Raw genomic sequence first — 21774 nt, 5'->3', positions numbered from 1 at the left:
ACTTTGTCATAGAACAAAATCAAGTTTGTCAAGCAGGATCTACCATTCATGAACCCATGCCAACCCAGGCCTGATCCCCTGGTTGACCTTTAGTTGATCCATGATGGTTCCCAAGATTATCTGTTCCATAGTCTTCCTTGGCACTGCAGTGAGTCTAAGCCTGCAGCTACCAGGATCATCTTTCCAGTCCTTTTTGAAGATGGGCATCACATTTGTCAGTCTCCAGTCCACCAGGACATCCCCAGTTAGCCAGGACTGTTGAAGAATGACAGACAGTGGCTTGGTGACCACATCTGCCAACTCCATCAGCACTCTAGGATGCAATCCATCTGGCCCCATGGACTTGTGAGTGTTCAGCTTTCAAAGCATGTCCAAAACCATCTCATCATGGATTATGCATGGCCTATTCTGTTCCCCGTCCCTATCTTCCAGGGCAAGGGGCTGTGCACCCAGGGAACAACTAGTCTTACTATTAAAGACTGAGGAAAAGGTGGCATTAAGTACCTCAGCCTTATCTGGATCCTTGGTCACCACGTTCCCCTCTGCATCCAACAAGGGATGGAGATTCTCCCTATCCCTCCTCTTACTGTTGATGTATTTATAGAAATATTTATTGTTGTCTTTCACCTTAGTGGTCAAGTTCATCTCTAGCTGGGCTTCGGCCTTCCTAATTTTCTCCCTGCACAGCTTCACTGCATATGCTTTCCCTCTCTTCCAAAGTCCATAAACTTTCCTTTTGTTCCTGAGTTCCAGCCGAAGGTCTCTGTTCAGCCAAGCTAGTCTCCTTTCCCATCAGATCATCTTCTGTGACTTGAGGATGCTCAGCTTCTGCACCTTTAAAATAACTTCCATAAAGTATTTCCAGCCTTCCTGGGCTACCATGCCCTCCGGAATTACCTCCTAAGGAACTCTCAACCACAGTTTGAGAGAGACCAAAGTCTGCCCTTCAGAAGTCCAAGGTAGCAGGTCTGCTGACTCCCCTCCATGCTTCAACAAGGATCGACAAATCTATCACAATCCCTTTGCCCCAGATGGCCTCCAACCTTTACATCCCCCACAAGACCTTATCTGTTAAGTAGCAGCAGGTCCAGGAGTTTGCTTCCCCTTGTTGGCTCCTTCACTAGCTGTGTCAGGAAGTTATCTGCCACACACACTAGGAACCTCTGGGACTGTTCCCTTTCAGATTTCTGGGAAGTTGAAGTCTCCCACAAGAACAAAGGGTGAGGTCTTGCAGTCTCTACCCAACTGTCTATAAAGTGTCTTGTCCACCTCTTCATCCTGGTTGGGTGGCCTGTAGCAGATTCCCACAATAATGTCCGTCTTATTGGACTTCCCTTTGGTTCTGACCCATAAACTCCCAACCCTATCATCACCATCATTAATTTCCAGACATTCACATTTTTTATTAACATAAAAGGGCCATACCACCACCTTTCCTGCCTTGTCCATTTCTTTTGAAAAATTGGTAGCCACCAATCACAGCACTTCAGCTATGAGTCATCCCACCATGTTTCTGTGATGGTGACTACATCATAGTTTTCCAACCGCACAATTACCTCCAGCTTCTCCTGTTACTCTTGCTGCGTGCATTAATGTAAATGAACCTAAGCCGAGCCACCTTTTGGGTGGGAGAAGCCCTAATAACCCCTAGACCATACTCAGGTGTTTCCATAGTAACCAGCCTCACACCAACCCTTGTATTCTTCCTGAAAAATGGTTTGTCATCTTCCTCCTTCACCAAGACACAAGGCTGTGGGATGTTGCTAGCACATCCTCCTCCCACATGGCATGTTACATTCAGGTTCCTTTCTAGTGACCCCAGTTTCACCTTCAGCCCCCTTCATACCTAGTTTAAAGCTCTTATCAGTGAACCCTGCCAACTCCTTTCCACCAGTGGGATAAGCTATTCCCATTGGTTGACAGCAGGCCTGGTCTCATGTAAATTGAGCCAAGGCCAAAAAATACAAATCCCTGCTGGGCACACCAGGCTCAGAGCCAAGTATTCATCTGTTGTCCCATTGTGTCCAGTCCCTCACATTCCCTACAACTGGAGGGATAGAAGAGAACACAACTTGTGCTCTCTGACCAGTTGTTCCAAGGCTCTGAAGTCCTTCTTCATAGTCCTTAGGTAAGTTCTTCCTATTTCATCACCGCCAACCTGAAACAATGAGAGGAGATAATAATGTGAGGGCTGTACTAAGGAAGAAACTGTACTAAGGAAGGAAGTTTCTTCCTTACACCTTTAACCTGGGCCCCAGAAGGCAGCAGACCTCTCTGTGTAGTGGGTCTGGTCTGCATATTAAGCCTTTTCCTCCCTTCAACAGTCACCAACAACAATGACCTGCCTTTTTTTTTCCTTACTGAGGAGGTTTTAATGCTAAGGGTAGTCTGGCTAGACTTTGGTGACACCTCCAAGCAGGAAGAACCACCATCCCCTGTACTGCCTAATTCTCCCTGCAGAGCACTGTTCTGCAGGGGCAGCTGGGGAGGGAGGGGAATTGCTGGGCAGGTGTACCAGCATCACCGAGCAAGGACCTTCTGCCATTGCCTCCTGCCCCCAGTCTATCAGCACTGTTGTTAGCGCAGGATAGGGGGTGATGTACTTCATGTGGAGCCTCAGCTAGCTGCCTAGATCTCAGAGCTGGCAGGGACTGGCACCACCAATCTACTTCTCTCTTAACTCCCTAATGCTCCTCAGCCTCCCCAACTCCACTTTCAGGTCAGCTACAAGGCTAAGTAAATCATTCAGCTGACTGCACCTAACACAAGTGCTACCTCTGTTGCCCTGCACTGCAAGGGCCAGACTGGCACTCACTGCAGTCACAGACCTGTGCACCAGCATGTTTTTGCAGGACCTCCCTGTCTGGGTCTCACACTTTTCCTGGCAATAGCCATCCACCAGCATGCGGCCACGGCAAACCAGCAGACTCACTAGCACTATTAGGGTAGCTAGCGTTAATAGGGTGCGACTTACCCGCTCTTCCCCGTTGCCGGCTCCATCTTGTCCTGTTCCCAGCTTGTTAACAGGTGCCCCTGCACTTATCACTCGTTGAACGGAGACAACAAGCCTCCGCACTATGTGGCCACATAAATGATTGGCAAACGGTTTCTCCGTGCTTAAATAACCCGCAGTAGCGCCGAAACACCTCCCCCCAACCCGTGTAGGACAGACCCAGCCTCACCAACTACCAAACTTACCAAACTACTCCCACGGCGCACACACGTGAATGGGCAGTTTATGGCGTTGGAGCGGCCCACGTGATGCTCACGCTCCTCCCCGTGCCTGGTGGGCGGCGACGCGTCGTAGCTCTCGCTGAGGCTTTCTGTAAGGGCGTGGGTGCGGACGTCGTTGCCTCGGCAACGCTCACGTCACACCAGCCTTTCTCCCGAGAGCTGCGGGTCGGGAAACTGAAGACACCCCCCCTGTACTTTGGTTGGTCAAGTGGGGTGTGCCGTTGGTGAAGTCATGCTGGTTCTCCCGTATCATTTCCCTGCCTTCCATGTGCCTTAGCATAGCTTCCAGGAGGATCTGCTCCGTGATCTTTCCCAGCACAGAGGAATTAAAAATGGGTGTGGTGTTACCTCTTTTTCAGTCAACAGGGACTTTACCTGATTGCCATGCCAAGTATCATTGAAAGTGGCTTGGTGACTGCATCAGCCAATTCCCTCAGGACTCTGGGATGCATCTCATTGAGACCCACAGACTTGTGGATGTTCAGGATCATCGCTTACAGTGGGAAGGACACTGCTTCCCCAATGCCCTCCTACCATACCAAATGTTTGAGGGCCGTGTGATAAGCAGTTAGCAGAGAAGACTAAGGTGAAAAAAGTTGTTAAGTACTTCAGCTTTTTTCTTGTCTGTTGTTACCAGCCTGCCTGTGTCATTCACTGAGGGTGAAAGCCCTCCTGGACTTCCTTTGTTTAGTTGAGGTACCTGTAGAAGCCTTTCTTGTTCTTCTTGGCATCCTTTGTCAAGGTCAGTTCAAGCTGGGCCTTGGCTTTCCTGTCCCCATCCCTACACAGCTCAGCAGCTTCCTTATACTGTTCCACAGTACCTATCCCTGTTTCCACTGCCTGTGCATTTTCTTTTTCCTCTTCAGTTTGACCAGCAGGTCCCAACTCAGCCTCGCTAGTCTCTTGCCTTCCTTGCCTGACTTCCTACAGCTGGGAATGGAGAGCTCTTGTGCCTTGAGGAAAGCCACCTTTATGATCTGCCGGCTCTGTTCCAGACCTTTGCCCATGAGGCCACTTTCCCAGGGTGTTCTGTTGACTAACTCCCTGAAGAGCTGGAAGTTAGCTTTCCTAAAGTTTAGCTTCCTAATTTTACTCTTTGCCTGTCTCATATCTCTCCGGAGCGTGAGCTCAACCACAGCATGGTCACTACAGCCCAGGCAGCCTCCAATCCTGATGTTACCAATCAGTTCACTTGCATTGATGAGCAACAGGTCCAGTATTGCATCCCCCCTGGTGGGTTACTCGAGTCAGGAAGTTATCTTCAATGCATACCAGGATCCTCCTGCATTGCCTACAGCTCACTGTGCTCATACTTTTCCAGCAGATGTCTGGGTGGTTGAAGTCCCCCAGAAGGACGAGCGCTTTCAATTGCAATGCCTCCTGTATCTGGAAGTAGAAGATATCCACAGGCTCTGCCTAATCTGGTGTCCTGTAGTAGACACTGGTCTCAAGGCTTCCCTCATTGACTTGGTCTCTAACTGTCACCTAGAGGCTTTCAACTTGCTCTTGAGTATTCTTCAGGGACAGCTCTTCATGCTCTGTTCTCTTCCTGATGTCGATAGCAACACCCCCTTCCCTTCTTCCTCATCTGTCCTTCCTGAACGGCTTGTAGACATTGATAGTCACACTCCAGTTATGAGAATCATCCCACCAGGTTTCGGTGATGACAACTATATCATAGTTTTCCAGTAGCACAGTAGCTTCCAGTGCCTCCCGTTTTTTTTCCCAAACTGCATGCACTGGTGTAGAGGCACTTCAGCTGGGCAGCTGGTCTCCTCACTTCCTTAAAAGATAACTCCTTAATGCCTCTTAAGTATCTCACTTGATTTCCCCCATTGCCTTCTCCTATTGCCCCAGGAATCATTGCCTCATCATCATAGGATTTCATATATGCAGCAGTGTTGCTAGCACCTCTCAATGCAGCATATCCTTCAAGGCCCCTGCCAGCACCCTATGCCTCTAAAATAGCTATGCTGCCCCACACCTCATCATGGGAAAGCTCACTATCCTCCCAAGATCTGCCCAGATCTTTTTCTATTACCTTTCCCAGTCCAGAATGGAGCCATATGCAAAATGATGTCACATTTAATGTCATTATGTGCTGAAAAACAGCTGGGAAAACCAACCCTTAGGAAAGGCAGATGTTCAGCAAAGCCAGGTGAGCTGGGCTGGGGGCAGATCACAGGAGTCTGGCAGGCAGCTGAAGTCTTCAAAGAAATGCCGAATCTTCAGGGTAGGGGGAATGGGAGATGAAGCAGAGGCAAACAAGATGATTAGCACTTGGTAAGGCCAGCAAAAAGAGTAGCAGAAGCTGTGCATGATATCCAGAGCATTGGCAACACTGAGCTGCAGAAGACACTGGCATGAGGCCTTTCACATCCTTTGTTTCGTGCATATCTTGAGAAGGAACGAGCATCTTGTTGTTCAGGAAATTCAGCCATGGCTGCTATCCTCCTGCTCACCAGGAAGCAAACGGCTGAGGAGTGATGCTGGTGGCCTTCACACCTGAGGCTCTGGGGTGCTGGCCTCACCCTAACAGTTAGTTGCACCACAGAGATACAGATAACAAGATGTTAGTGCTGTGGAACTCGCAGTCTGCCCACCTCCCTCAGCATATCCTTCATGGGCAGACAGGAATGCTGCTGCCTCTCTGCTGGGGCAAAGCAAGGTGAGCAGCCTACCTGCATCATGGCCCCTCGGCAGAGGGACAGGGTGGCAGAGACACACAGTCCCATCGCAAGCATGCTTCTGCCCAGTGAAAAGTAGACCTTATTGTGCTGTTTGATTAGCAATGCTCACAGCTGCAGGATAAAACTTATTAAAACTGACAAGAGTCCCCAGGCCAGGGAACCAGAAAGGTCTCTCCAACATCACCAAGCATAGAGCTGGCTGGTGCTTGTCTTGCCAAGATGCTTAAATCATTACTCTGAAATTAATTTTTAATTTTGCTCATTTTCTGCTTTGGCTCTAGAGGCTTTCTGTTTCTTTGTTTCACATTTCTAGAGGCATTTTAGGGAAAAACTGAGAACAGTGTCTAGCAGGATGGGACTTGCTGATGTGCCGTCAGAATCATGAGGGAGGATCAGGAGAACTCTTTGCCTGGGCCTAGGGGGAGAGCATCCCTACTGAAGAGAGGCATGGCTGATGGGCTGCGGTTCTGGCAGCTGAGACTGAGTGAAACCAACGTGAAGTTTGATGTGAGAAATGCCTTCTTTAACCCAGAGCAGAAGGGGCTAAGGGGAGGCTCCATGGCGACCTACAGCTTCTCACAAGGGGAGCAGAGGAGTAGCGCTGAGCTCTGCTCTGTGTGACAGTGACAGGGCCCGAGGGAATGGCATGGAGTTGTGTCAGGGGAAGGGCAGCTGGGGGTTAGGGACAGGGTCTGCACCACAGGGCGGTGGGCATGGAACAGCCTGCCCAGGGCAGTGGGCGCCACGGCCCCAAGCTGCTGGAGTTCAAGGAGTGTTTGTACACTGTGCTCAGACATAGGGTTTGGATTTTGGGTGTTCCTATGTGGGGCCAGGAATTGGACTCAGTGATCCTTGTGTGTCCCTTCTAATTCGGCTTGTTCTGTGATTGTATGATCGTAACTCCTATTCAGTGTCATAGGAGCTGATGCTGGCTTTGAAGACATCGTTGTTGTTAGGAGAAGTTCACTTCATTTGTTCACTAGATGGCTAATTCAGATCTGGGATACTTGCATTGGTCTGAAGCAGAACTGGCATTCCTGCTCTCTCCCTGGGAGATGTGACACCACACAGGTCAGGAGTATTTGCAGGCTGCTAGAGCCTGTCATCATATCATGAGCGGACCTTCACACAGGTTCTCTGACTGTCCACAGTTCCTGCTCCTAGTTTTCTGTGTATCACCAGTATTAGTAGCTTGCAGCCCCACTGGTCCTTCCTCCAAATGCTGGCAGTGATTGACCGGGTTTTTCAAAAGCTGTCAGATAAGTAGCAGCGTCTGAAGCAGAGCTTTGGTTTGCACTGAGCTTAAACAAAGCTCTATCTTATGTAAGGCTGCCTTGCCAGAGTAGCTGCTGGCCTGAGTGGTTGTGCTGACCCCAGCTGTCAGCAGAGGACCAACCTGGGGAAAATAGGAGTGCAGTTGCCACCCTGGCTTCCCTTGCACAGGCTGAAATACTGCAGTCTCCAGGTGTTCTTTGCCCAAGCAGGAGTTGCTTGTGCTTTGACCCATAGCAAGGTGCAGCTGAATAGGTGGCCTGCCTGTCCCTTAAGGGAGGCTTCATAGTGGGGAAGAGAGACTTTCTGCAAGGCTTTGCAGTGGTTTGTCCTAATTGTAGCCTGAACAATGGTTCATTTACAAATATGACTGTATCTGAGACTGTTAAAATGACATGTCCCACAGCTGGAGCATGGTAGCTGAGCGTGGGCACTGGCGGAGCATGATGGCTGCCACACAGCAGCCTGAGGAGAGGTCACAGACTGAGAGGCGCCATGGAAGACAGGTTCTGCCTGAACAAGGCATGGTAGTATGCAGGCTGCAGCGGCTTAATCGCAGCCTTCTGTGGGTTGGGACTAATGTCTGCCAGGAGAAATGGTGGAGAAAGGAGTAAATGGTGTTTTTCAGTCAATTTTTTCATGTGTGCTGTGCCACTGCTCCAAGATATGTCTAGATAGGCAGTGCTTGGATGTCTTCCTCATGCCTTAGTGGGCAAACTACTGTTGTTTCCTATGGGTTTGGGTTTTGCCAGCTCCCTTCTGTCTCCAGAGGCTCTTAACTCTCCTTAAAACCACCACAGAGATGCTTTCTGGCTCTTTTGTCTGCTGGTTTGATCACAAATGATGTCTAGCACAGGGGACCTTTAGTATCCTATCCCTGCTACCATGTGGAGCACAGTGAGGGTGGGCATAGACCTGGCTGTGCCACATGCCTGTTGTGCCATGCCAGCAATGCAGGCTTCCCAGTTCTGTGAATTATGTGCAGTCTATGGCAGGCTCCAAGCTCCCTCTCTACCTCCGTGGGAGAGAAGCTTCTGCATCTTCCAAGGGCTGATGTTGGAGTAGCGAGGAGTACAACAGCTCATAGCACTTTCACTTGCTTCTACTCCTTGGGCTTTCCTGCAAGGCCACTTGTGTTCTTATTGCCGTGGTAAGACTGGGGCATAGAACTCAAGCAGTATTTGAAAGAGGGAAAAAGTCACTGTTTTATTTTGGAACTGAATTTTTGTGATTGTGGGTGGATTTTGTGATGGGTTTTGCTTAAGAAAAAGGTTCAGATTCAAGTAAGATTGGACTGAACATAACAACTGAGAAATGCTAGGTCAGTGTCCAAAATGGACTCACCCTTTAAAAGACCTGTTTCCTATTTTCCACCTTTCTGTCAACTCTATGTAAAGAAACCAAAGCTGGTCTCTGGTGGTCTGTGTTATGACAGCATCTTAATGAGAATAACTGGGGCAGCAATCTTTCCACAGGTTGATTCGCTGGATTTATCCCCAGCATATCCTGAGTGCCTCCTTTGCAGTCCAGCACCTCTACGCAGATGGAATAACACTGCCACATGCCTGTTTAGCATAGCTGAGAAATGAATTTACCACATTTTCGGAATTTGTCTGCGGGAGGCTTTTACAACAGGCATTGATTTATTCCCCAGTTTCACTAGTGCTTCACTGTGTGAGGCCTGGAGAAACACTTTCCTGCTTTGTTCTGTATTAGTAAAAGGCAAGCACTAATAATGACCTTGTGTGAGTGCCTGGGAGGATGATCGCTTCACAGAGGGAAAGTGCTGAGAGGGCTACCAGTGAGAAAAGGCTTATGGCAAATGTGGCAAACAGATCCCACAAAAGCACCAAAACTTCCAATTAGATATGTGTTTTATTGGATTACTGCAGTTACAATACAGTATGAAGAGCATCTCTCCATGCAAACTATACATGCTAGTGTCCCACCTCAAAACCCATCAAACAAGAGAAGGACAATGTTTTGGCTTTGTATTAGGAAAGAGAGAAAGCACTGCCTGGATGGAGAAGCCAAGGTGTAGAAGGCATAGAGGACTTGTAGTTATGCCCAAAGCTGTCAAACAAGCGTGGCTAACAGCACTGCTAAGCCAAAGCTTGGGAGAAAGAACTGGGGCCCCTGGTGAGCCTCTCTGGATCCTGTACAGTGAGAGGGGAAAATGGGAGAAACATCAGGACTGTCCTAGGATGGGTTTTTCTGTACAGGGAGAAGAGCATTAGACTGCTCTGGCATAAGACCAGCTGATGTGGCCTAGCAGGACTCATCTGCTGTTTTGACCTAGGAGCTATCGGAGATGGATTTGTGGAATACCACAAGGAAAGGAGACCATGGAAGTACTGCTCCAGAACAGCTATGGGAAACTGGGCCAGCCTGCATGCTGACATTTGGGTTGACAAGGGGACTGATGAGCTGGCCTGAGGTGCCAGTTATTTCTTACTGGAGGGATGTTATCAAAACTGTCTCCCCAGGGCTGTGCTGTGAGAGCAGGTATTGCAGCAGTCAGAATGAATCCTTATTCTGGTCGTGCTTTGAATGAGGTTCAGCGCATTCCCGAACAACCAGAAATGCTGGCCCTTCAATCAGCAGCAGAGGATCTTGAGGAAGGCTCTGCGGAAGTCAGTGTTGAAGGTGGTGTAGATGATGGGATTGAGGGCGCTGTTGACATAACCAAGCCAGGTGCTGGCACTGTACAGCCCTGGGGGCACATGGCAAGCCAGGCAGTGGGTGTTGAGGATGTGAATCAAGAAGAATGGCATCCAGCAGACTATGAATGTCCCTGAATTTAAAGAAAGAAAACAAACTCTTACTTCAGAGAGAATCAACAATTTGGAAAGAGGGCTACACATGTGCCCTCGTCCCTGACCCTTTCACTATTTCCCTGCAGCCTGGTACACCTGTCTGCCTTTGGTAAATGCAGAAGGTGACATTAATTCCTGATGGAGAGGGACTTTGCAAGAGTTCAGATTCCTCAGAGTCAGTTATGTTAACGAGTACAGTACTCAGATGAGTACAATACTTTAGATGTGGCCTGCTGACAGTGGCCAAAACTTAGGAGGGAAGACTACTGCCTTAGCTGTTTTAAAGAGTTATGATGAGGGCTGCTTTATTTCCCTGTTAGTACTCAGTTAATGAGGGAACTGGATCTCACTCACCCAGAACAATAGCCAGCATCTGTGTAGCCTTCCTCTCCCGAAGCTGGATCAGCCGGGGCTGCTGGTGCGCTAGCTTCACAGAGCTGACAGTTTTCCCATTACTGAGCCTCTGTACCTCCAGCTCAGGATTCTTACTCTTTCTCCTCTCTTCCAGCCTGTTGTGTTGTGGAGTCCCAGATGTCTTGCTGAGAGATCTATCTTGGCAGAAGCTGCGGTACTGCTGGAGGCTGAAGGCAGTCAGCAACTTTCTTTTGGTAGACATCTTGTGGTCTGAACATTTGAGCTGGAAACAAGGGCAAAATGGGCCCTGGCATCTGTTTGGCAAAGTTTTCCTCTTGATGTGTTCCTGCAAAAGAGGATGCCACAGAGGAACTTGGAACCATCTCATCTGTTCATTGGGTCAAAGGGTGATGAGAGGAGTTGTAGGAGTTATTTTTAGCCTGTACCATTTATTGGGTGTAAGACTAACCTCTGGGGATGGCACAAAATCTAGTGATCGGGACTGGCCTTATGAGAAGGATGAACCACAGTGTGACAGCTCTCTGCCTCTATCCCTCCAAGGAGAAGCACGAGACCAATAAGAGTTGAACCACCTGCTCTGCTAACATCTCACTTGTTGTGCTGTATTGGCCCTGATACCCTAAACATTCTGACCCTTTCCTAATGTACTTTACTCTGAGAAAATGGTTAAAACAAATGGGCTTGCATGGCTTGTCTGACCAGGTGATCCCCTTCAAATTACTGTGTTGGTTCCCTTGAGCATTTTGAACTCTAAGTGTGATGAATAAATATTTTTTATTAATAATCTAGGTCATTAAAGTCTGTGAAGCCTCAAGAATGAAATTTCATAGAGTAAAATCAATAAATGAATAAATCAGTTTCATTGGCAGAGAAAGGACAGCTCAGAAGGAACAGTGGTGCGCTGTGCTCTTTTCCATTGCCTGGATCCAGAGGCAGAGATACACTTGAGATATCTTGTTTCTAGAGTGCTAAAAAAGGACTTAACTAAAGCTTCTGCAACTCAAATACCATGGTGTATTAATGAAGGATGGGATGAAAAGATGTCATATCCTTTCTTTGTGCTTTTGATTCTGTGCTTTGACCCTCTGAAGAGATGATAAATGCCCTGTCCTTTTTGACAGTTCCTACTGTGTTCATGTGGATCTTACTTTGTGTGTAAAACATGGTTTGGTGCTGGCGTTGTAGCTGCACTGCCGAGTGAGGGTTCTCTTCTTTTGCCTTTGTCTTAGCACGAGGTAAATCCGGACATAGAGCAGAAGGGTCACCATGAAGGGGAGGTAGAAGGATACCAAAGAGGAGTAGATTATGAAAACAGGATTGGATATTGAACAGACACTGGGATCCCCTGGGGAGGAGAAAAAAGAGAGAGGAATGGCTGAGTTGCTTCAGTTTATTGGAAGGAGGCCCTGGTGTATTGGCAAAGCAGGTAATATGCTGGCTGAGGGACAAGGGCAGTCTAAAGAATGCAAGCATCTCCAGTCTCCTTTATTGCAAATTATACTGTGGCCTACCCAGTCACCTAAACGGTGTTTAAAACCAGCTCTGCCTCAGACCATCTAGCATGACCCATCATGCATCTGCTTGTTCTTCTGGCCAACAGCTGTGCCCGCTTCTCTCACTTCAATTTCTATTCTTCCTCAGAAGATCCTTTCTCCTTTGTCCTTTCTCCCATTCCTGACATCTTCTGAGATGCTCTTTCCAGTTCCCTAAAATTTCTTATAGCTTCAAGCAAGGAACCTGCAAGTTCCATGCTAAATGACCTGGCCATATAAAGGGAGCTCCACTGCCAGGCCCACCCTGTGTGCTGTTGTTCAGGATGTCACTTACCTGTAGTATTGAAGCCGAAGAGGAGAGGGCATGACACTGCGAATGCCAGCATCCAGACTACCACGATCATGAGAGAGACCCTCCTGCAGGAGCTCTGCCCAGTGTTGTACTGGTACTGCACTGGTTTCACCACTGCAGTGTATCTGTGAACCAAACCGGCTCCAGAAAAAGGAGAGGTAAGAATGGCGGGAGGAAAAGCATCAGGTTTTAAAAGGAGGAAGGAAAGCAACACAGGGAATGTGATGGTAGAAGTGATGAAGGGATGGAAAAGGAAGAAGAACAGATGATGGATCAGCAGTTTGCAGAAATGATAAGCACGGTATTGTGGGGAGGAACAAAGGAAAACAGAGTTAGTTGGCAGCACTGGGGAGAAATGCGTGCAGAAGTGCTGGTGTGAAGCCACAAGATTTGTGGTATCAGATGGGCCCCTCAGCCCCCCAGGGTTACATGTGCACTGCTGGGAAGGAGCACTCTCTGGAGCAACCATGGCCCATTCTGCTGTGCCTCAGCTGCCCTCCCTGGTGTTGGCCATGTGGCCAGCCAGATGATTGCCCACCGGTGTGTATTCAGAAACATTTGGGTGCCAGGGTACCCTAGAAAACAGCTCCACAAGCCTGGGATTTGGAAAGCTCAGGGGTCTTGGCTTGAAGATCAGCCAGTGACAGAACTGAACTGAAATGGAAAAAGATGCTCCTATGGAGAAACATTGGTCCAGCCCATTGCTGAGAGCTGCCTCTTTAGTTTAGCTTTGAACCAGAAATTACAAAGGTAGAGTATGTTATGCTTCTTCCTTCCCCTTCTGATCCCTGTAAGGAGGAAGTTTAGGGCATAAGTGGACCACATGCGCCAAGGTCTTGACTCCCAGCTCTCACTGCTGCCTAGAAAAAGCTGAATTTTAAGACACAGAAAAATAGGACAGGGCCGAAGATTATGCAGCAATAATCTTCTCCCCTCTGTATGTATATGGCAGGACTTTCTTTAGTAAATCTTCCTGGGGAAATATCTCTACTCAGTGGGAACTAGATGATTGATTCTGGTTTCTACCTTCAGAAAGAATGAGGATGTGGCTGACCATCAAAGCATAATGCTTTATTGTTTGTGTATCTCTACCTTTTCTTAAGTGTAGACATCTTCTAGCACACTGTGGGCTAAACTATATTCATAGCTGTAGAGACAATGACAGACTTGATGGAAAGCTTATGTTCCTGAGGATGCTGGTGCTATGTGTGCAAATCCCTCATCCACATCCCTTACATGGTTATCTGGGGCCTACACTCCCCTGAGCTATTCTCCTGTGTGTACCTGGTACTCACCTGTCAATGCTGATGGCACAGAGGTTTAAAATGCTGGCTGTGCACATCATGACATCCATGGTGACAAAGACATCGCAACAGATGCGGCTGAAAGTCCAGACTCCCCCAGTCACCTGCATCAGGAATCACAAAGCTGTCAGCCCTGTTCTTCATCAAGTTCTAAAAAAGTTATATACAAGAGGGTGCTCTCCTCCAAGCACCTCAACATCAAGATGAATTTGTATTCACTGTGATGCTCAGGGCAAAACTGATGCATCTATGTGATGTTCTGGATAACATGTGGTGAGTCACAGAAAATCCAGGAGCTGAATTTAACTGCTTTACTTACTCTTACAGAAGGAGGCAGTGTGCAGAAATAGACAGCAGCTGTCGATTTTCTTATGGCTTAGTATGATAAATTAAATTAAGTATGGTATCACTGTATACATTCTTTGATTAAGAATTATCTGAGGAAATCTAAGGGCTAAAAGTGTTTCTCAACTTAGTTGTTGGAGTTCTGCTGGAGTTCTTTTGTAACCACTGAGCTTGAAAAATGCTGAAAATCTTATGCATTTGTGCAGGAAGCAGAGACCTGAGACCCGAGGCTTCTCCAGAACCTCATCTGGATTCTTATCTCAGTTACAGATTTCTATTATTAGATCTGAATGAGAATAAAAAACTATTCAGATAAGGGGTTTTGGGTCACTACCTTGTCTAGCTTTTGTTCTGCTTGCTTTGAATTTTTAATCAGGAAAGCTTAGCTGCGGCCAATCTTTGAGATGGAGAAATACATTTTTTGGCCCAGGTGTTGAGATCTTCGCAATTGACATTTTCATCTGGTAACAGCATGCTCCAAACACTGTGTGGCACTGCTGTGCATGGGTCACCTCCCCTCGAGGCTGCAATGGTGGCCTGGCTCAGAGGGAGGTGGTCAAGGAGCACCTGCTCCTTGCAGGAGACGAACAAGGAAGCATCTTGCTCTAAAACAGATAAGCCTAATGAATGAATACAGCTAAGATCTGAAGTAGTGCATGTAGTTTTGGGGCCCAGCATAGGAAAGACACTGATGAACTGGACTAAGTCCAGCAGTGGGCCACTGAGATGGTCCTGAGGGGTTGAAGCATTTGTGAGAAGCTGAGGCAACAGGCCTTGATCAGCCTGGAGAAGTAACTTTGTGGGGACCTAGCAACAGCCCCTCAGTATCTAATGGGAGGTATTAAGAGAGTTGGAGCCAGATTACTGAAAAGCTAGGCTTTTCTCAACAGTGTGTGGCAGGAAAAATAAGAGACTACAGGCATTCACCGAATGAAGAGAGGTTCAAAGTCGTAATGAAGCAGTGGAGGAGGTTTCCTGGAGAGGCTGTGCAGGCTCCATCCTTCGATGTTTTCAAGAACCAATTGGATAGAGCCCCGAGCAGCCTGTTCTGACCTCATGGGTTGACCCTGCCTCAAGTTGGAGTGGGATCAGAGGCCCCCAGAATTGTCCTGTGATCTTGTGAATATGTGTCAGCAACCTACCTGTCAGGACTCTGGGGCCATGCAGCATAGAAAAAGGCTGATGAGGCATGAAAGGTGTAACAGCTTCTTACAAATGACTTTTCTTAGAATGGGTGTGTGCTCCTCCTTCAGCCCCTGCTCCCCCATCTACATCACTGATCTTAGCTTAAGTCATTTATTGTATCCTGTCTCTCTTGGGAGATTTGTATCAGATGAAATGGAGAGAGGGTGATGAGATGCTGGAACGGGTTGCCCAGAGAGGCGGTGGATGTCTGGTCCCTGCAGGTGTTCAAGGCCAGGTTGGATGGGGCCCTGGGCAGTCTGATCTGGTTGGTGTCAGTCCTGCCTATGGCGGGGATTTGGATCTGGATGATCTTTAAGGTCTTTTTCCAACCTAAGCCACTGTGATGTCTATTATGTCTTTGATGATGTCTAAGACAAGAGCTAGACAACTGAAAATTCCCATACCAGGACAGGCTGGAGATGGTGCCACAAGGGGTGCCCTTTTCTTGTAGGTCAATGGGTCAACACTGGCAAGCATCGGTACCTGAGAGGGGTGCAGCTCACCGCAGAGAGAAACAACACTAATGCACTCTGCATGGATTACTTTTTTTCAAGGTTGTTCAAGAAATCATCCTGAGAAACTGTCACGTTTTCGACTGTTCCTGTGCCACCACTCCTGCACACGAGCACAGAATTTTGCTGAGGTGAGCTTTGCCTTCAGGGTGTTCTCTGCTGGGCCCAGCTGCTGTATGTCAAAAGTCAGGCACTGAACTGACTGCTAGAGGAACATTAGATCCCCTAGCACTGAATGGATGCACGGGAGAGAAAGGAAATCAGCCTACAAAACACAGAAAAGAACTGTACTTTCATCTTCAGTTTTCTTATAAATTTTCTTGTGCTTTTGAGGTGCCTTTGTTTCCTTTTCAAAAACAGCAAGCAAAAAGAAAGAAGAAAAACAAAACCTACCTTAGAGATTTTCTGCACAATTAGAAAGTTACTAGATGTACAAACTGAAGGCTGCAGTTCAGAGACTTGATCAGATAGGTTTCTTTTTTAAGGAAATCCCACATCATTTGTGCATTAGATGCAGATTTTGAGACCCGTTTGCCCACTTCAAAACATCTAATTATAAATGCTGGAAATCTTTGCAGTGGGACCTAATAAAGGGTGCTTCTGTAGTGCTAGGCAAAATACAATATTCTCTGTGTGTGTGTATGTGTGTGTGTTTGTGTGAGAGAGAGATCTGTGAAGTCTGAAGAATATCTCACCAGGAATTGCTGGCAGGTGTTTGCATGAAGCCAGCTGCTGCTATCCTAGCAGATGTGCAAGCACTTAATGGAAGGAGTTTCTAAGGTCCTGAGCATATTTGAACACAAAGCCCAAAGAGGAGCTCTGGGAATGCGGACCATTAAAACTGAAGAAGCCGGTGGTGGCAATGGCTGTGAAGTGAACCCTCTCAGGATGATGTATTCAGATCACATCACTTGTATATTAAGCTGCTGCTTGTATTCAGGGGATGCTTGGCAGATAAAAATGTTGGGCTTAAAACCCATTCTAGCTTCTACCAGTCAGCATTAAAATGAGGGCCAGCCCCACAGAAGTCAGTGAAGAAGCTGATGTTTACATACATAAGAATACAGAATTTATTCCAGAATTGAATAAAGAAGTGCCTTTTTATTATAGTCCTTGTTCATGCTTTCAAATTTTATTTCTGCTCTTTATTTTCTTGTTCCACTCATCTTTGTTACAGAAGCAATAACTTGCCAAGGTTTTCATATGCTGGCAGGGCACCTATTCTTTATCCCTCTGGAGTCTTTTATCCAGGAATCTCAAAGCACATTGCAGGGATTAATTGAATGTCACCTCACAACTGCGTGGATGAGGTGGATGGTTAAATAATATTCTCCTCTTATAGATGATGAGAGCAAATCTCATGGAGATGAGCTGATACAATTTCTCATTACCACTCAGTGTGTGTACAGCAGAACTGAGAACAGAGTCCAGGATGAAATCCTGGTTCTGTCAAAGACAGAACAGCTAATGCTCCCTATGGACCATTCAGGTCAGGATCTCACCTTGTCCTACATGGTGACCAGCCTGCTTTATCCACAAAACTGTAGCATTATTATTTTTAAATTTGGAAAGTCTTCCAATCTAAAAACCATTTTTGTGCATTCATAAACTTATGCAAATCCATTACTCTCCTGAATCCCTAAAAATAAACAAAGAAATCTGTAAATCATATTAAAATAATGATGCGTGGATAGGAATAAATTAAGCATGAACACAAAGTTGCATCAGGTTTGTAAGCAGCTGTGCTTCTAAGCATGATCAGTTAAAGAGTTTTGTATTTAAGAGAAAGTTCTTCTTGGGGATGCCATTAGCACCCTGCAGCTGAGAAATCCCACTTATGCTTTTGCATGGCCAGAGAAACTAAAAGCATGCGTTCAGACAGGCCAGCTGACAAGTGGGAAACTGCTGGGGGCAGAGGCTGCTCCACAGATGTGCCCCTGTGCACACACTCTCCACAGCAATAGCAACTGGTAAGTCTTTTCTAATGCAATGCATATTGTGATTTCTTTCAAGTCTGGAATTATGTTTGAGGTAATGGAATATTCCTGTATGAGCAGTCTGAAATTAAATTTGATTTTAATAATATTTTTTAGATGCAATCAAAATGTATAGTCTTTTTTTTTAATTGGGTTGTCTTTCTTCTCCTTATTTCTTGCTTTTTGTTGTTCTTCCCTTCTTTATTGTTTCCATCTCTCCAACACCCCTTCCTATCCCATGAGGTAACATAACACCACCAAGGGGCACACGTCCTGCAGAGCAGCTCCAGGACTGTTCCACACAGATTAGTCTAAATATCACTATTAACTTCATTAGGAACGTGATCACACAAGCAGGATTATGATGCTTTGTTCTTTCATTCCAGAGTGATGCTATACATAAATAATTAACCATCAATACGCTTACTAATTAATGATGCTTGTACACAGAACAGATCCTTAATTTCTCTTAATTGTGGTCTTGCTGATACTGCAACAGATACAGTTTGGGAGAGGCTTGGTTTAACATAAGGGAAATGCCTGCACTCAGTGCCAAACTTTAGAGATCTGCTGGCTATTCAAAGTGCCCTGTTGACAGACGAGGGCTGCAGACCACTGCCATTCCACTGCTGCTTGATCAGATATCCTTGCACATGCACAGCTGGTTTGGCATTCGCTGGAGTTGTCCTGTATTGTCCTACTTTCTATTCATACTCTGTATAGCCCATATACACAAGTTAAAATCTCTCTCTGTTGCTGCTTTGCTTTGTGGGAAGGAGGTCAGCCAAAGGTGGGCAGCTGTCACCAGAATGCTTTACCCACCCTCTGGCCTGATCCCACCTTGCCCCTTAGAGAAGGAGCACAAGACTTCGTAGAGATCATAGCTCAGAGGCTTGTTCTGTCTCTGTTATCATGGGAACAGGGCTGACAGGGCACAGCTGAAAGCTTATGGTTCATAGGCATTCACTCTAATTTTTCTGGATCTACCAATTTACTTGAGTTAGCATGAAAATACTAAAGAGAACAGATACAAATGCCAGCTGTAGTGTGTTTTTCTGTATTTACTGTAGCAAAAACGTTTACTGCTGGAGTGGCTTCAGTAATTCAGGATTTTGCCACTGTGCGGGGGAATTTGGAGTTCATCTTTACTACCCTGTATCTGACAACGTTCTTCATATTTTCAGTCACACTACTATAGATTTACACCAGCCCAATGTGCAAAATTTGGGAAAGTGAGAATAAGACCCTGAGGGCTTGATGAATCCTTTGAAGTTATTGTGAAAACCCTCACTTGACTTAAAGAGATTTTGGAGCATGATCCTTAGCTTCATCTCTTTGTCAGCCTGCTTAGGTAATGTTACTTGGAGCTATCATCACAGACATTAAGGTTCTGAAGCTCCACAAGAAATGAGGATTTGACCATTCTTTTGTTTTCTTGCCAGCAGGCCGGGATTGATCTGGACTCTGAGATGAGTTCCTTTAAGATATTTCCACCCCCTTGCCTCCCCCTGTCATTCCTAATCCATCATAGTGCCTACTGGCAACCCTCCTGGCTGGTAGTAGCAGCTTCAAGGACATTAAAATTAAATGTTGTTAGCACACTGAGACCCAAAGCTGACATCACTGGAGGTAGCCCAGTTGCCATTTGAACTAAAAGAGCTGTGCCAGAAAGAGCTGGGCTCAGCATATGTGCTGGTGGGGTGTACTTGTCCAGCTTGACTATGGTCTCCTAGCGCCACGCATGGGCCATCACACACACCACAAGTGCTCCAGAGCTAGCTGGGAGGCTGAAATGAAAATGGGCTTTATCTGTCCCAGAGCTTGCCTATCCTGAATGCACACGGTCATGCCAGTTATCTTATACTCAGTGCTGCTTCACTTTTCCAAGACGTACTCACCTCCAGGTACACCACCCATGGCATCACCAAAGTAGCCACCAGCAAGTCCGCCACTGCCAGGCTTACCACAAGGTAGTTTGTGGTGGTTTGCAAGGTGCGCTCCCTCAGCACAGCTAAGCAGACCAGCACATTCCCAAAGATGATTGCCAAAATCAGGATGCAGTAACAGAGGGCATAGTAGGCATGTGAGCGTGGCAGGTCAGGTTCTGTTGTGTTACCTGCTCCACAGGGAACAGAGCTGGTGGTGTTAAGATGGATGCTGGCTCTTGTGAAGAGTGCCATGGGGATGCTGCTGCACAGAGAAAAAGATGAGTGAAAACTGAGCCATACAATAATTCTGAAGAATGATACATTTTGGTAGATGGTATACGTCTGTCATATTTCATTTGTGATGCTACTTCAAGTCAAATTTAGAGGTCTTTATTCTGCTCAAATAAAGGCAGAGCTTTATTTTACAGTCCTGGTTTGTTTTTCATTGAATCTAAGCCAAAAGAAGAATGCAATATTTCATTTGCTATCATAGAGCCATAGAATTATAGACTATCCCGAGTTGGAAAGGACCCAAGGGATCATCGAGTGCAACCCCCTGCTCCATACCAAACCCTATGTCTGAGAGCGCGGTCCAAATGCTCCTTGAACTCTGTCAGACTGGGGCCGTGCCCACAGCCCTGGGCAGGCTGTTCCATGCCCACCGCCCCCTGGTGCAGACCCTGTCCCTAACCCTCAGCTGCTGACACAGCTCCCCTGACACAGCTCCATGTCATTCCCTCGGGCCCTGCCGCTGCCACATAGAGCAGAGCTCAGCGCTGTTCCTCTGCTCCTCTCATGAGAAGCTGTAAGCCACCATGAGGCCTCTCCTCAGCTCCTCTGCTCTGGGCTGAGCACATCACAGGACCTCAGTTGCTCTCCATACACCTTGCCCTCCAGACCCTTCCTCATCTTCACAGCCCTCCTTTGGATGCTCTCTAATAGCCTGTCCGTCTCATTCTGTAGTACCCACAGCTGCAGCCAGTGCAGGAGGTGAGGCCGCACAGCACAGAGCAGAGTGGGACAACCCCTCCTCCTGCCCAGCTGGCAGTGCTGGGGCCTGCTGCACCTGAGAGTATGGCTGGCCCTTTGGGCTGCCAGGGCACTCCGCTGACTCACATTCAACTTTCAGCTTTTCATATTCAACTGTTTTCATCCAAACAGTTCATCTTACCAACCAATACAGTTGAGGAAAACAGCAGTAGTTTCAACTTGCACCAAAGTCACACCACACTACCACTTAGGACAGATGGGCATAAGTGCAGTCTAAAACAAAGCAGTCCATCGCACTTAGAAGACCCAACACATTTACCCAAATGAGAGCTTGGAGCTCCTATCTTTTCCCTGGGAAGCACTCTCCTTCTTCCCTCATTAAAAAACTCTTTATTATCTTCATGCAGTTGAGATCTCAGCAGCCTGGCAGAGATCGCACCTGCACTACTCAAGAAGGCTCTTGAACCCTGGCAGCCTCACAGTGAGCAACCACAGGCTGAATTACTCCTCTCCTACAATGTGTTCTCGTCCCAGGCCTTCTGTTCAAATGATGCTCAGCTTCAACCCTGCTTAGCATGCCAAATTTTTCAGTGCAGCCCCCATCTCATCCATATTGTGCTCTGTGTATTCCATGCCTGGCTGGAAGATACACTTCCTGTGCTGAAGAGCAAATCAACTTGTCATTTGGGATGGAATAATGGAAGGATGCGTGAAGCAAGGTCTGCATTTTTTTCTTACAATGGGCTTGTGATTGTGCTCAGGAACCTGCCCTTTTTTGATTCGGGAGGTTGATTTTCTCCTGATTTAGGATGCTAATTTTTTCAAGGTATATGAAGGCTGCTGTCCCAGGGTTGTCCTATGGCATTCAATTCCTTTTATCTGATTTTTTTTATCATTTTATTTTTTTTACTAGTGCTTCCATTGCTAAACTCACTATCAGCATGACAGGTACAAAAGGCAAGGACAGAACATTGCAATGCCAGCACAATAAATAATATTCCTTGCTCCACCTTACCACTGAAGAAAACATCCACAATGTATGCACTTGTAGCTGTGTAATAGGCGATAATTGCTCCAATCCCTTTCATAGAAGCATCCTTCAAACTAAGCTACCCATGCTAGCCTGTTGTCATGAGAGGATGAGGGCTGAATGAGATGGCAGCTGATCCTCCCGTTCCACCAACACAGACAATCACAGAATCACAGAATCACAGAATTGTAGGGGTTGGACATCCTTCAGGACAGGATGAACCCAACTCCTACTATGAGCGTTTCATCTGCAAGTGCTTGTACTTGCCTCCC

The 21774-nt window shown here is 46.9% G+C and overlaps 1 protein-coding gene across 1 annotated transcript; it reads right to left on the bottom strand.

Annotated features, from left to right (window-relative positions):
- Window positions 1–6676: 6676 nt before the first annotated feature.
- Window positions 6677–20065, bottom strand: DRD3 (dopamine receptor D3). Its single transcript, XM_031556033.1, has 6 exons — window positions 19453–20065; window positions 13528–13640; window positions 12215–12357; window positions 11536–11732; window positions 10367–10712; window positions 6677–9990 (listed from the first exon to the last, which is right to left on the bottom strand). Exons 1-6 carry the CDS (start codon window positions 19732–19734, stop codon window positions 9794–9796), a joined length of 1278 nt encoding a protein of 425 aa, XP_031411893.1. The 5' UTR covers window positions 19735–20065; the 3' UTR covers window positions 6677–9793.
- Between the last annotated feature and the right edge of the window lie 1709 nt (window positions 20066–21774).

This window comes from Meleagris gallopavo, chromosome 1 (genome assembly GCF_000146605.3).
Source record: "Meleagris gallopavo isolate NT-WF06-2002-E0010 breed Aviagen turkey brand Nicholas breeding stock chromosome 1, Turkey_5.1, whole genome shotgun sequence".
In the NCBI taxonomy this organism is placed as follows: Eukaryota; Metazoa; Chordata; class Aves; order Galliformes; family Phasianidae; genus Meleagris; species Meleagris gallopavo.
This window is presented reverse-complemented; position numbering and strand designations above follow the sequence as displayed.

Excerpts from the sequence above, each read along its gene's own strand:
- DRD3 (XM_031556033.1), bottom strand. The coding sequence starts at position 19,734 with ATGGCACTCTTCACAAGAGCCAGCATCCATCTTAACACCACCAGCTCT. Across the intron at positions 13,641-19,452 it reads CATGGGTGGTGTACCTGGAG|GTGACTGGGGGAGTCTGGAC; the intron begins GTGAGTACGTCT and ends TTCCTGATGCAG. Across the intron at positions 10,713-11,535 it reads AACCATGTTTTACACACAAA|GAACACATCAAGAGGAAAAC; the intron begins GTAAGATCCACA and ends CCTCTTTTGCAG.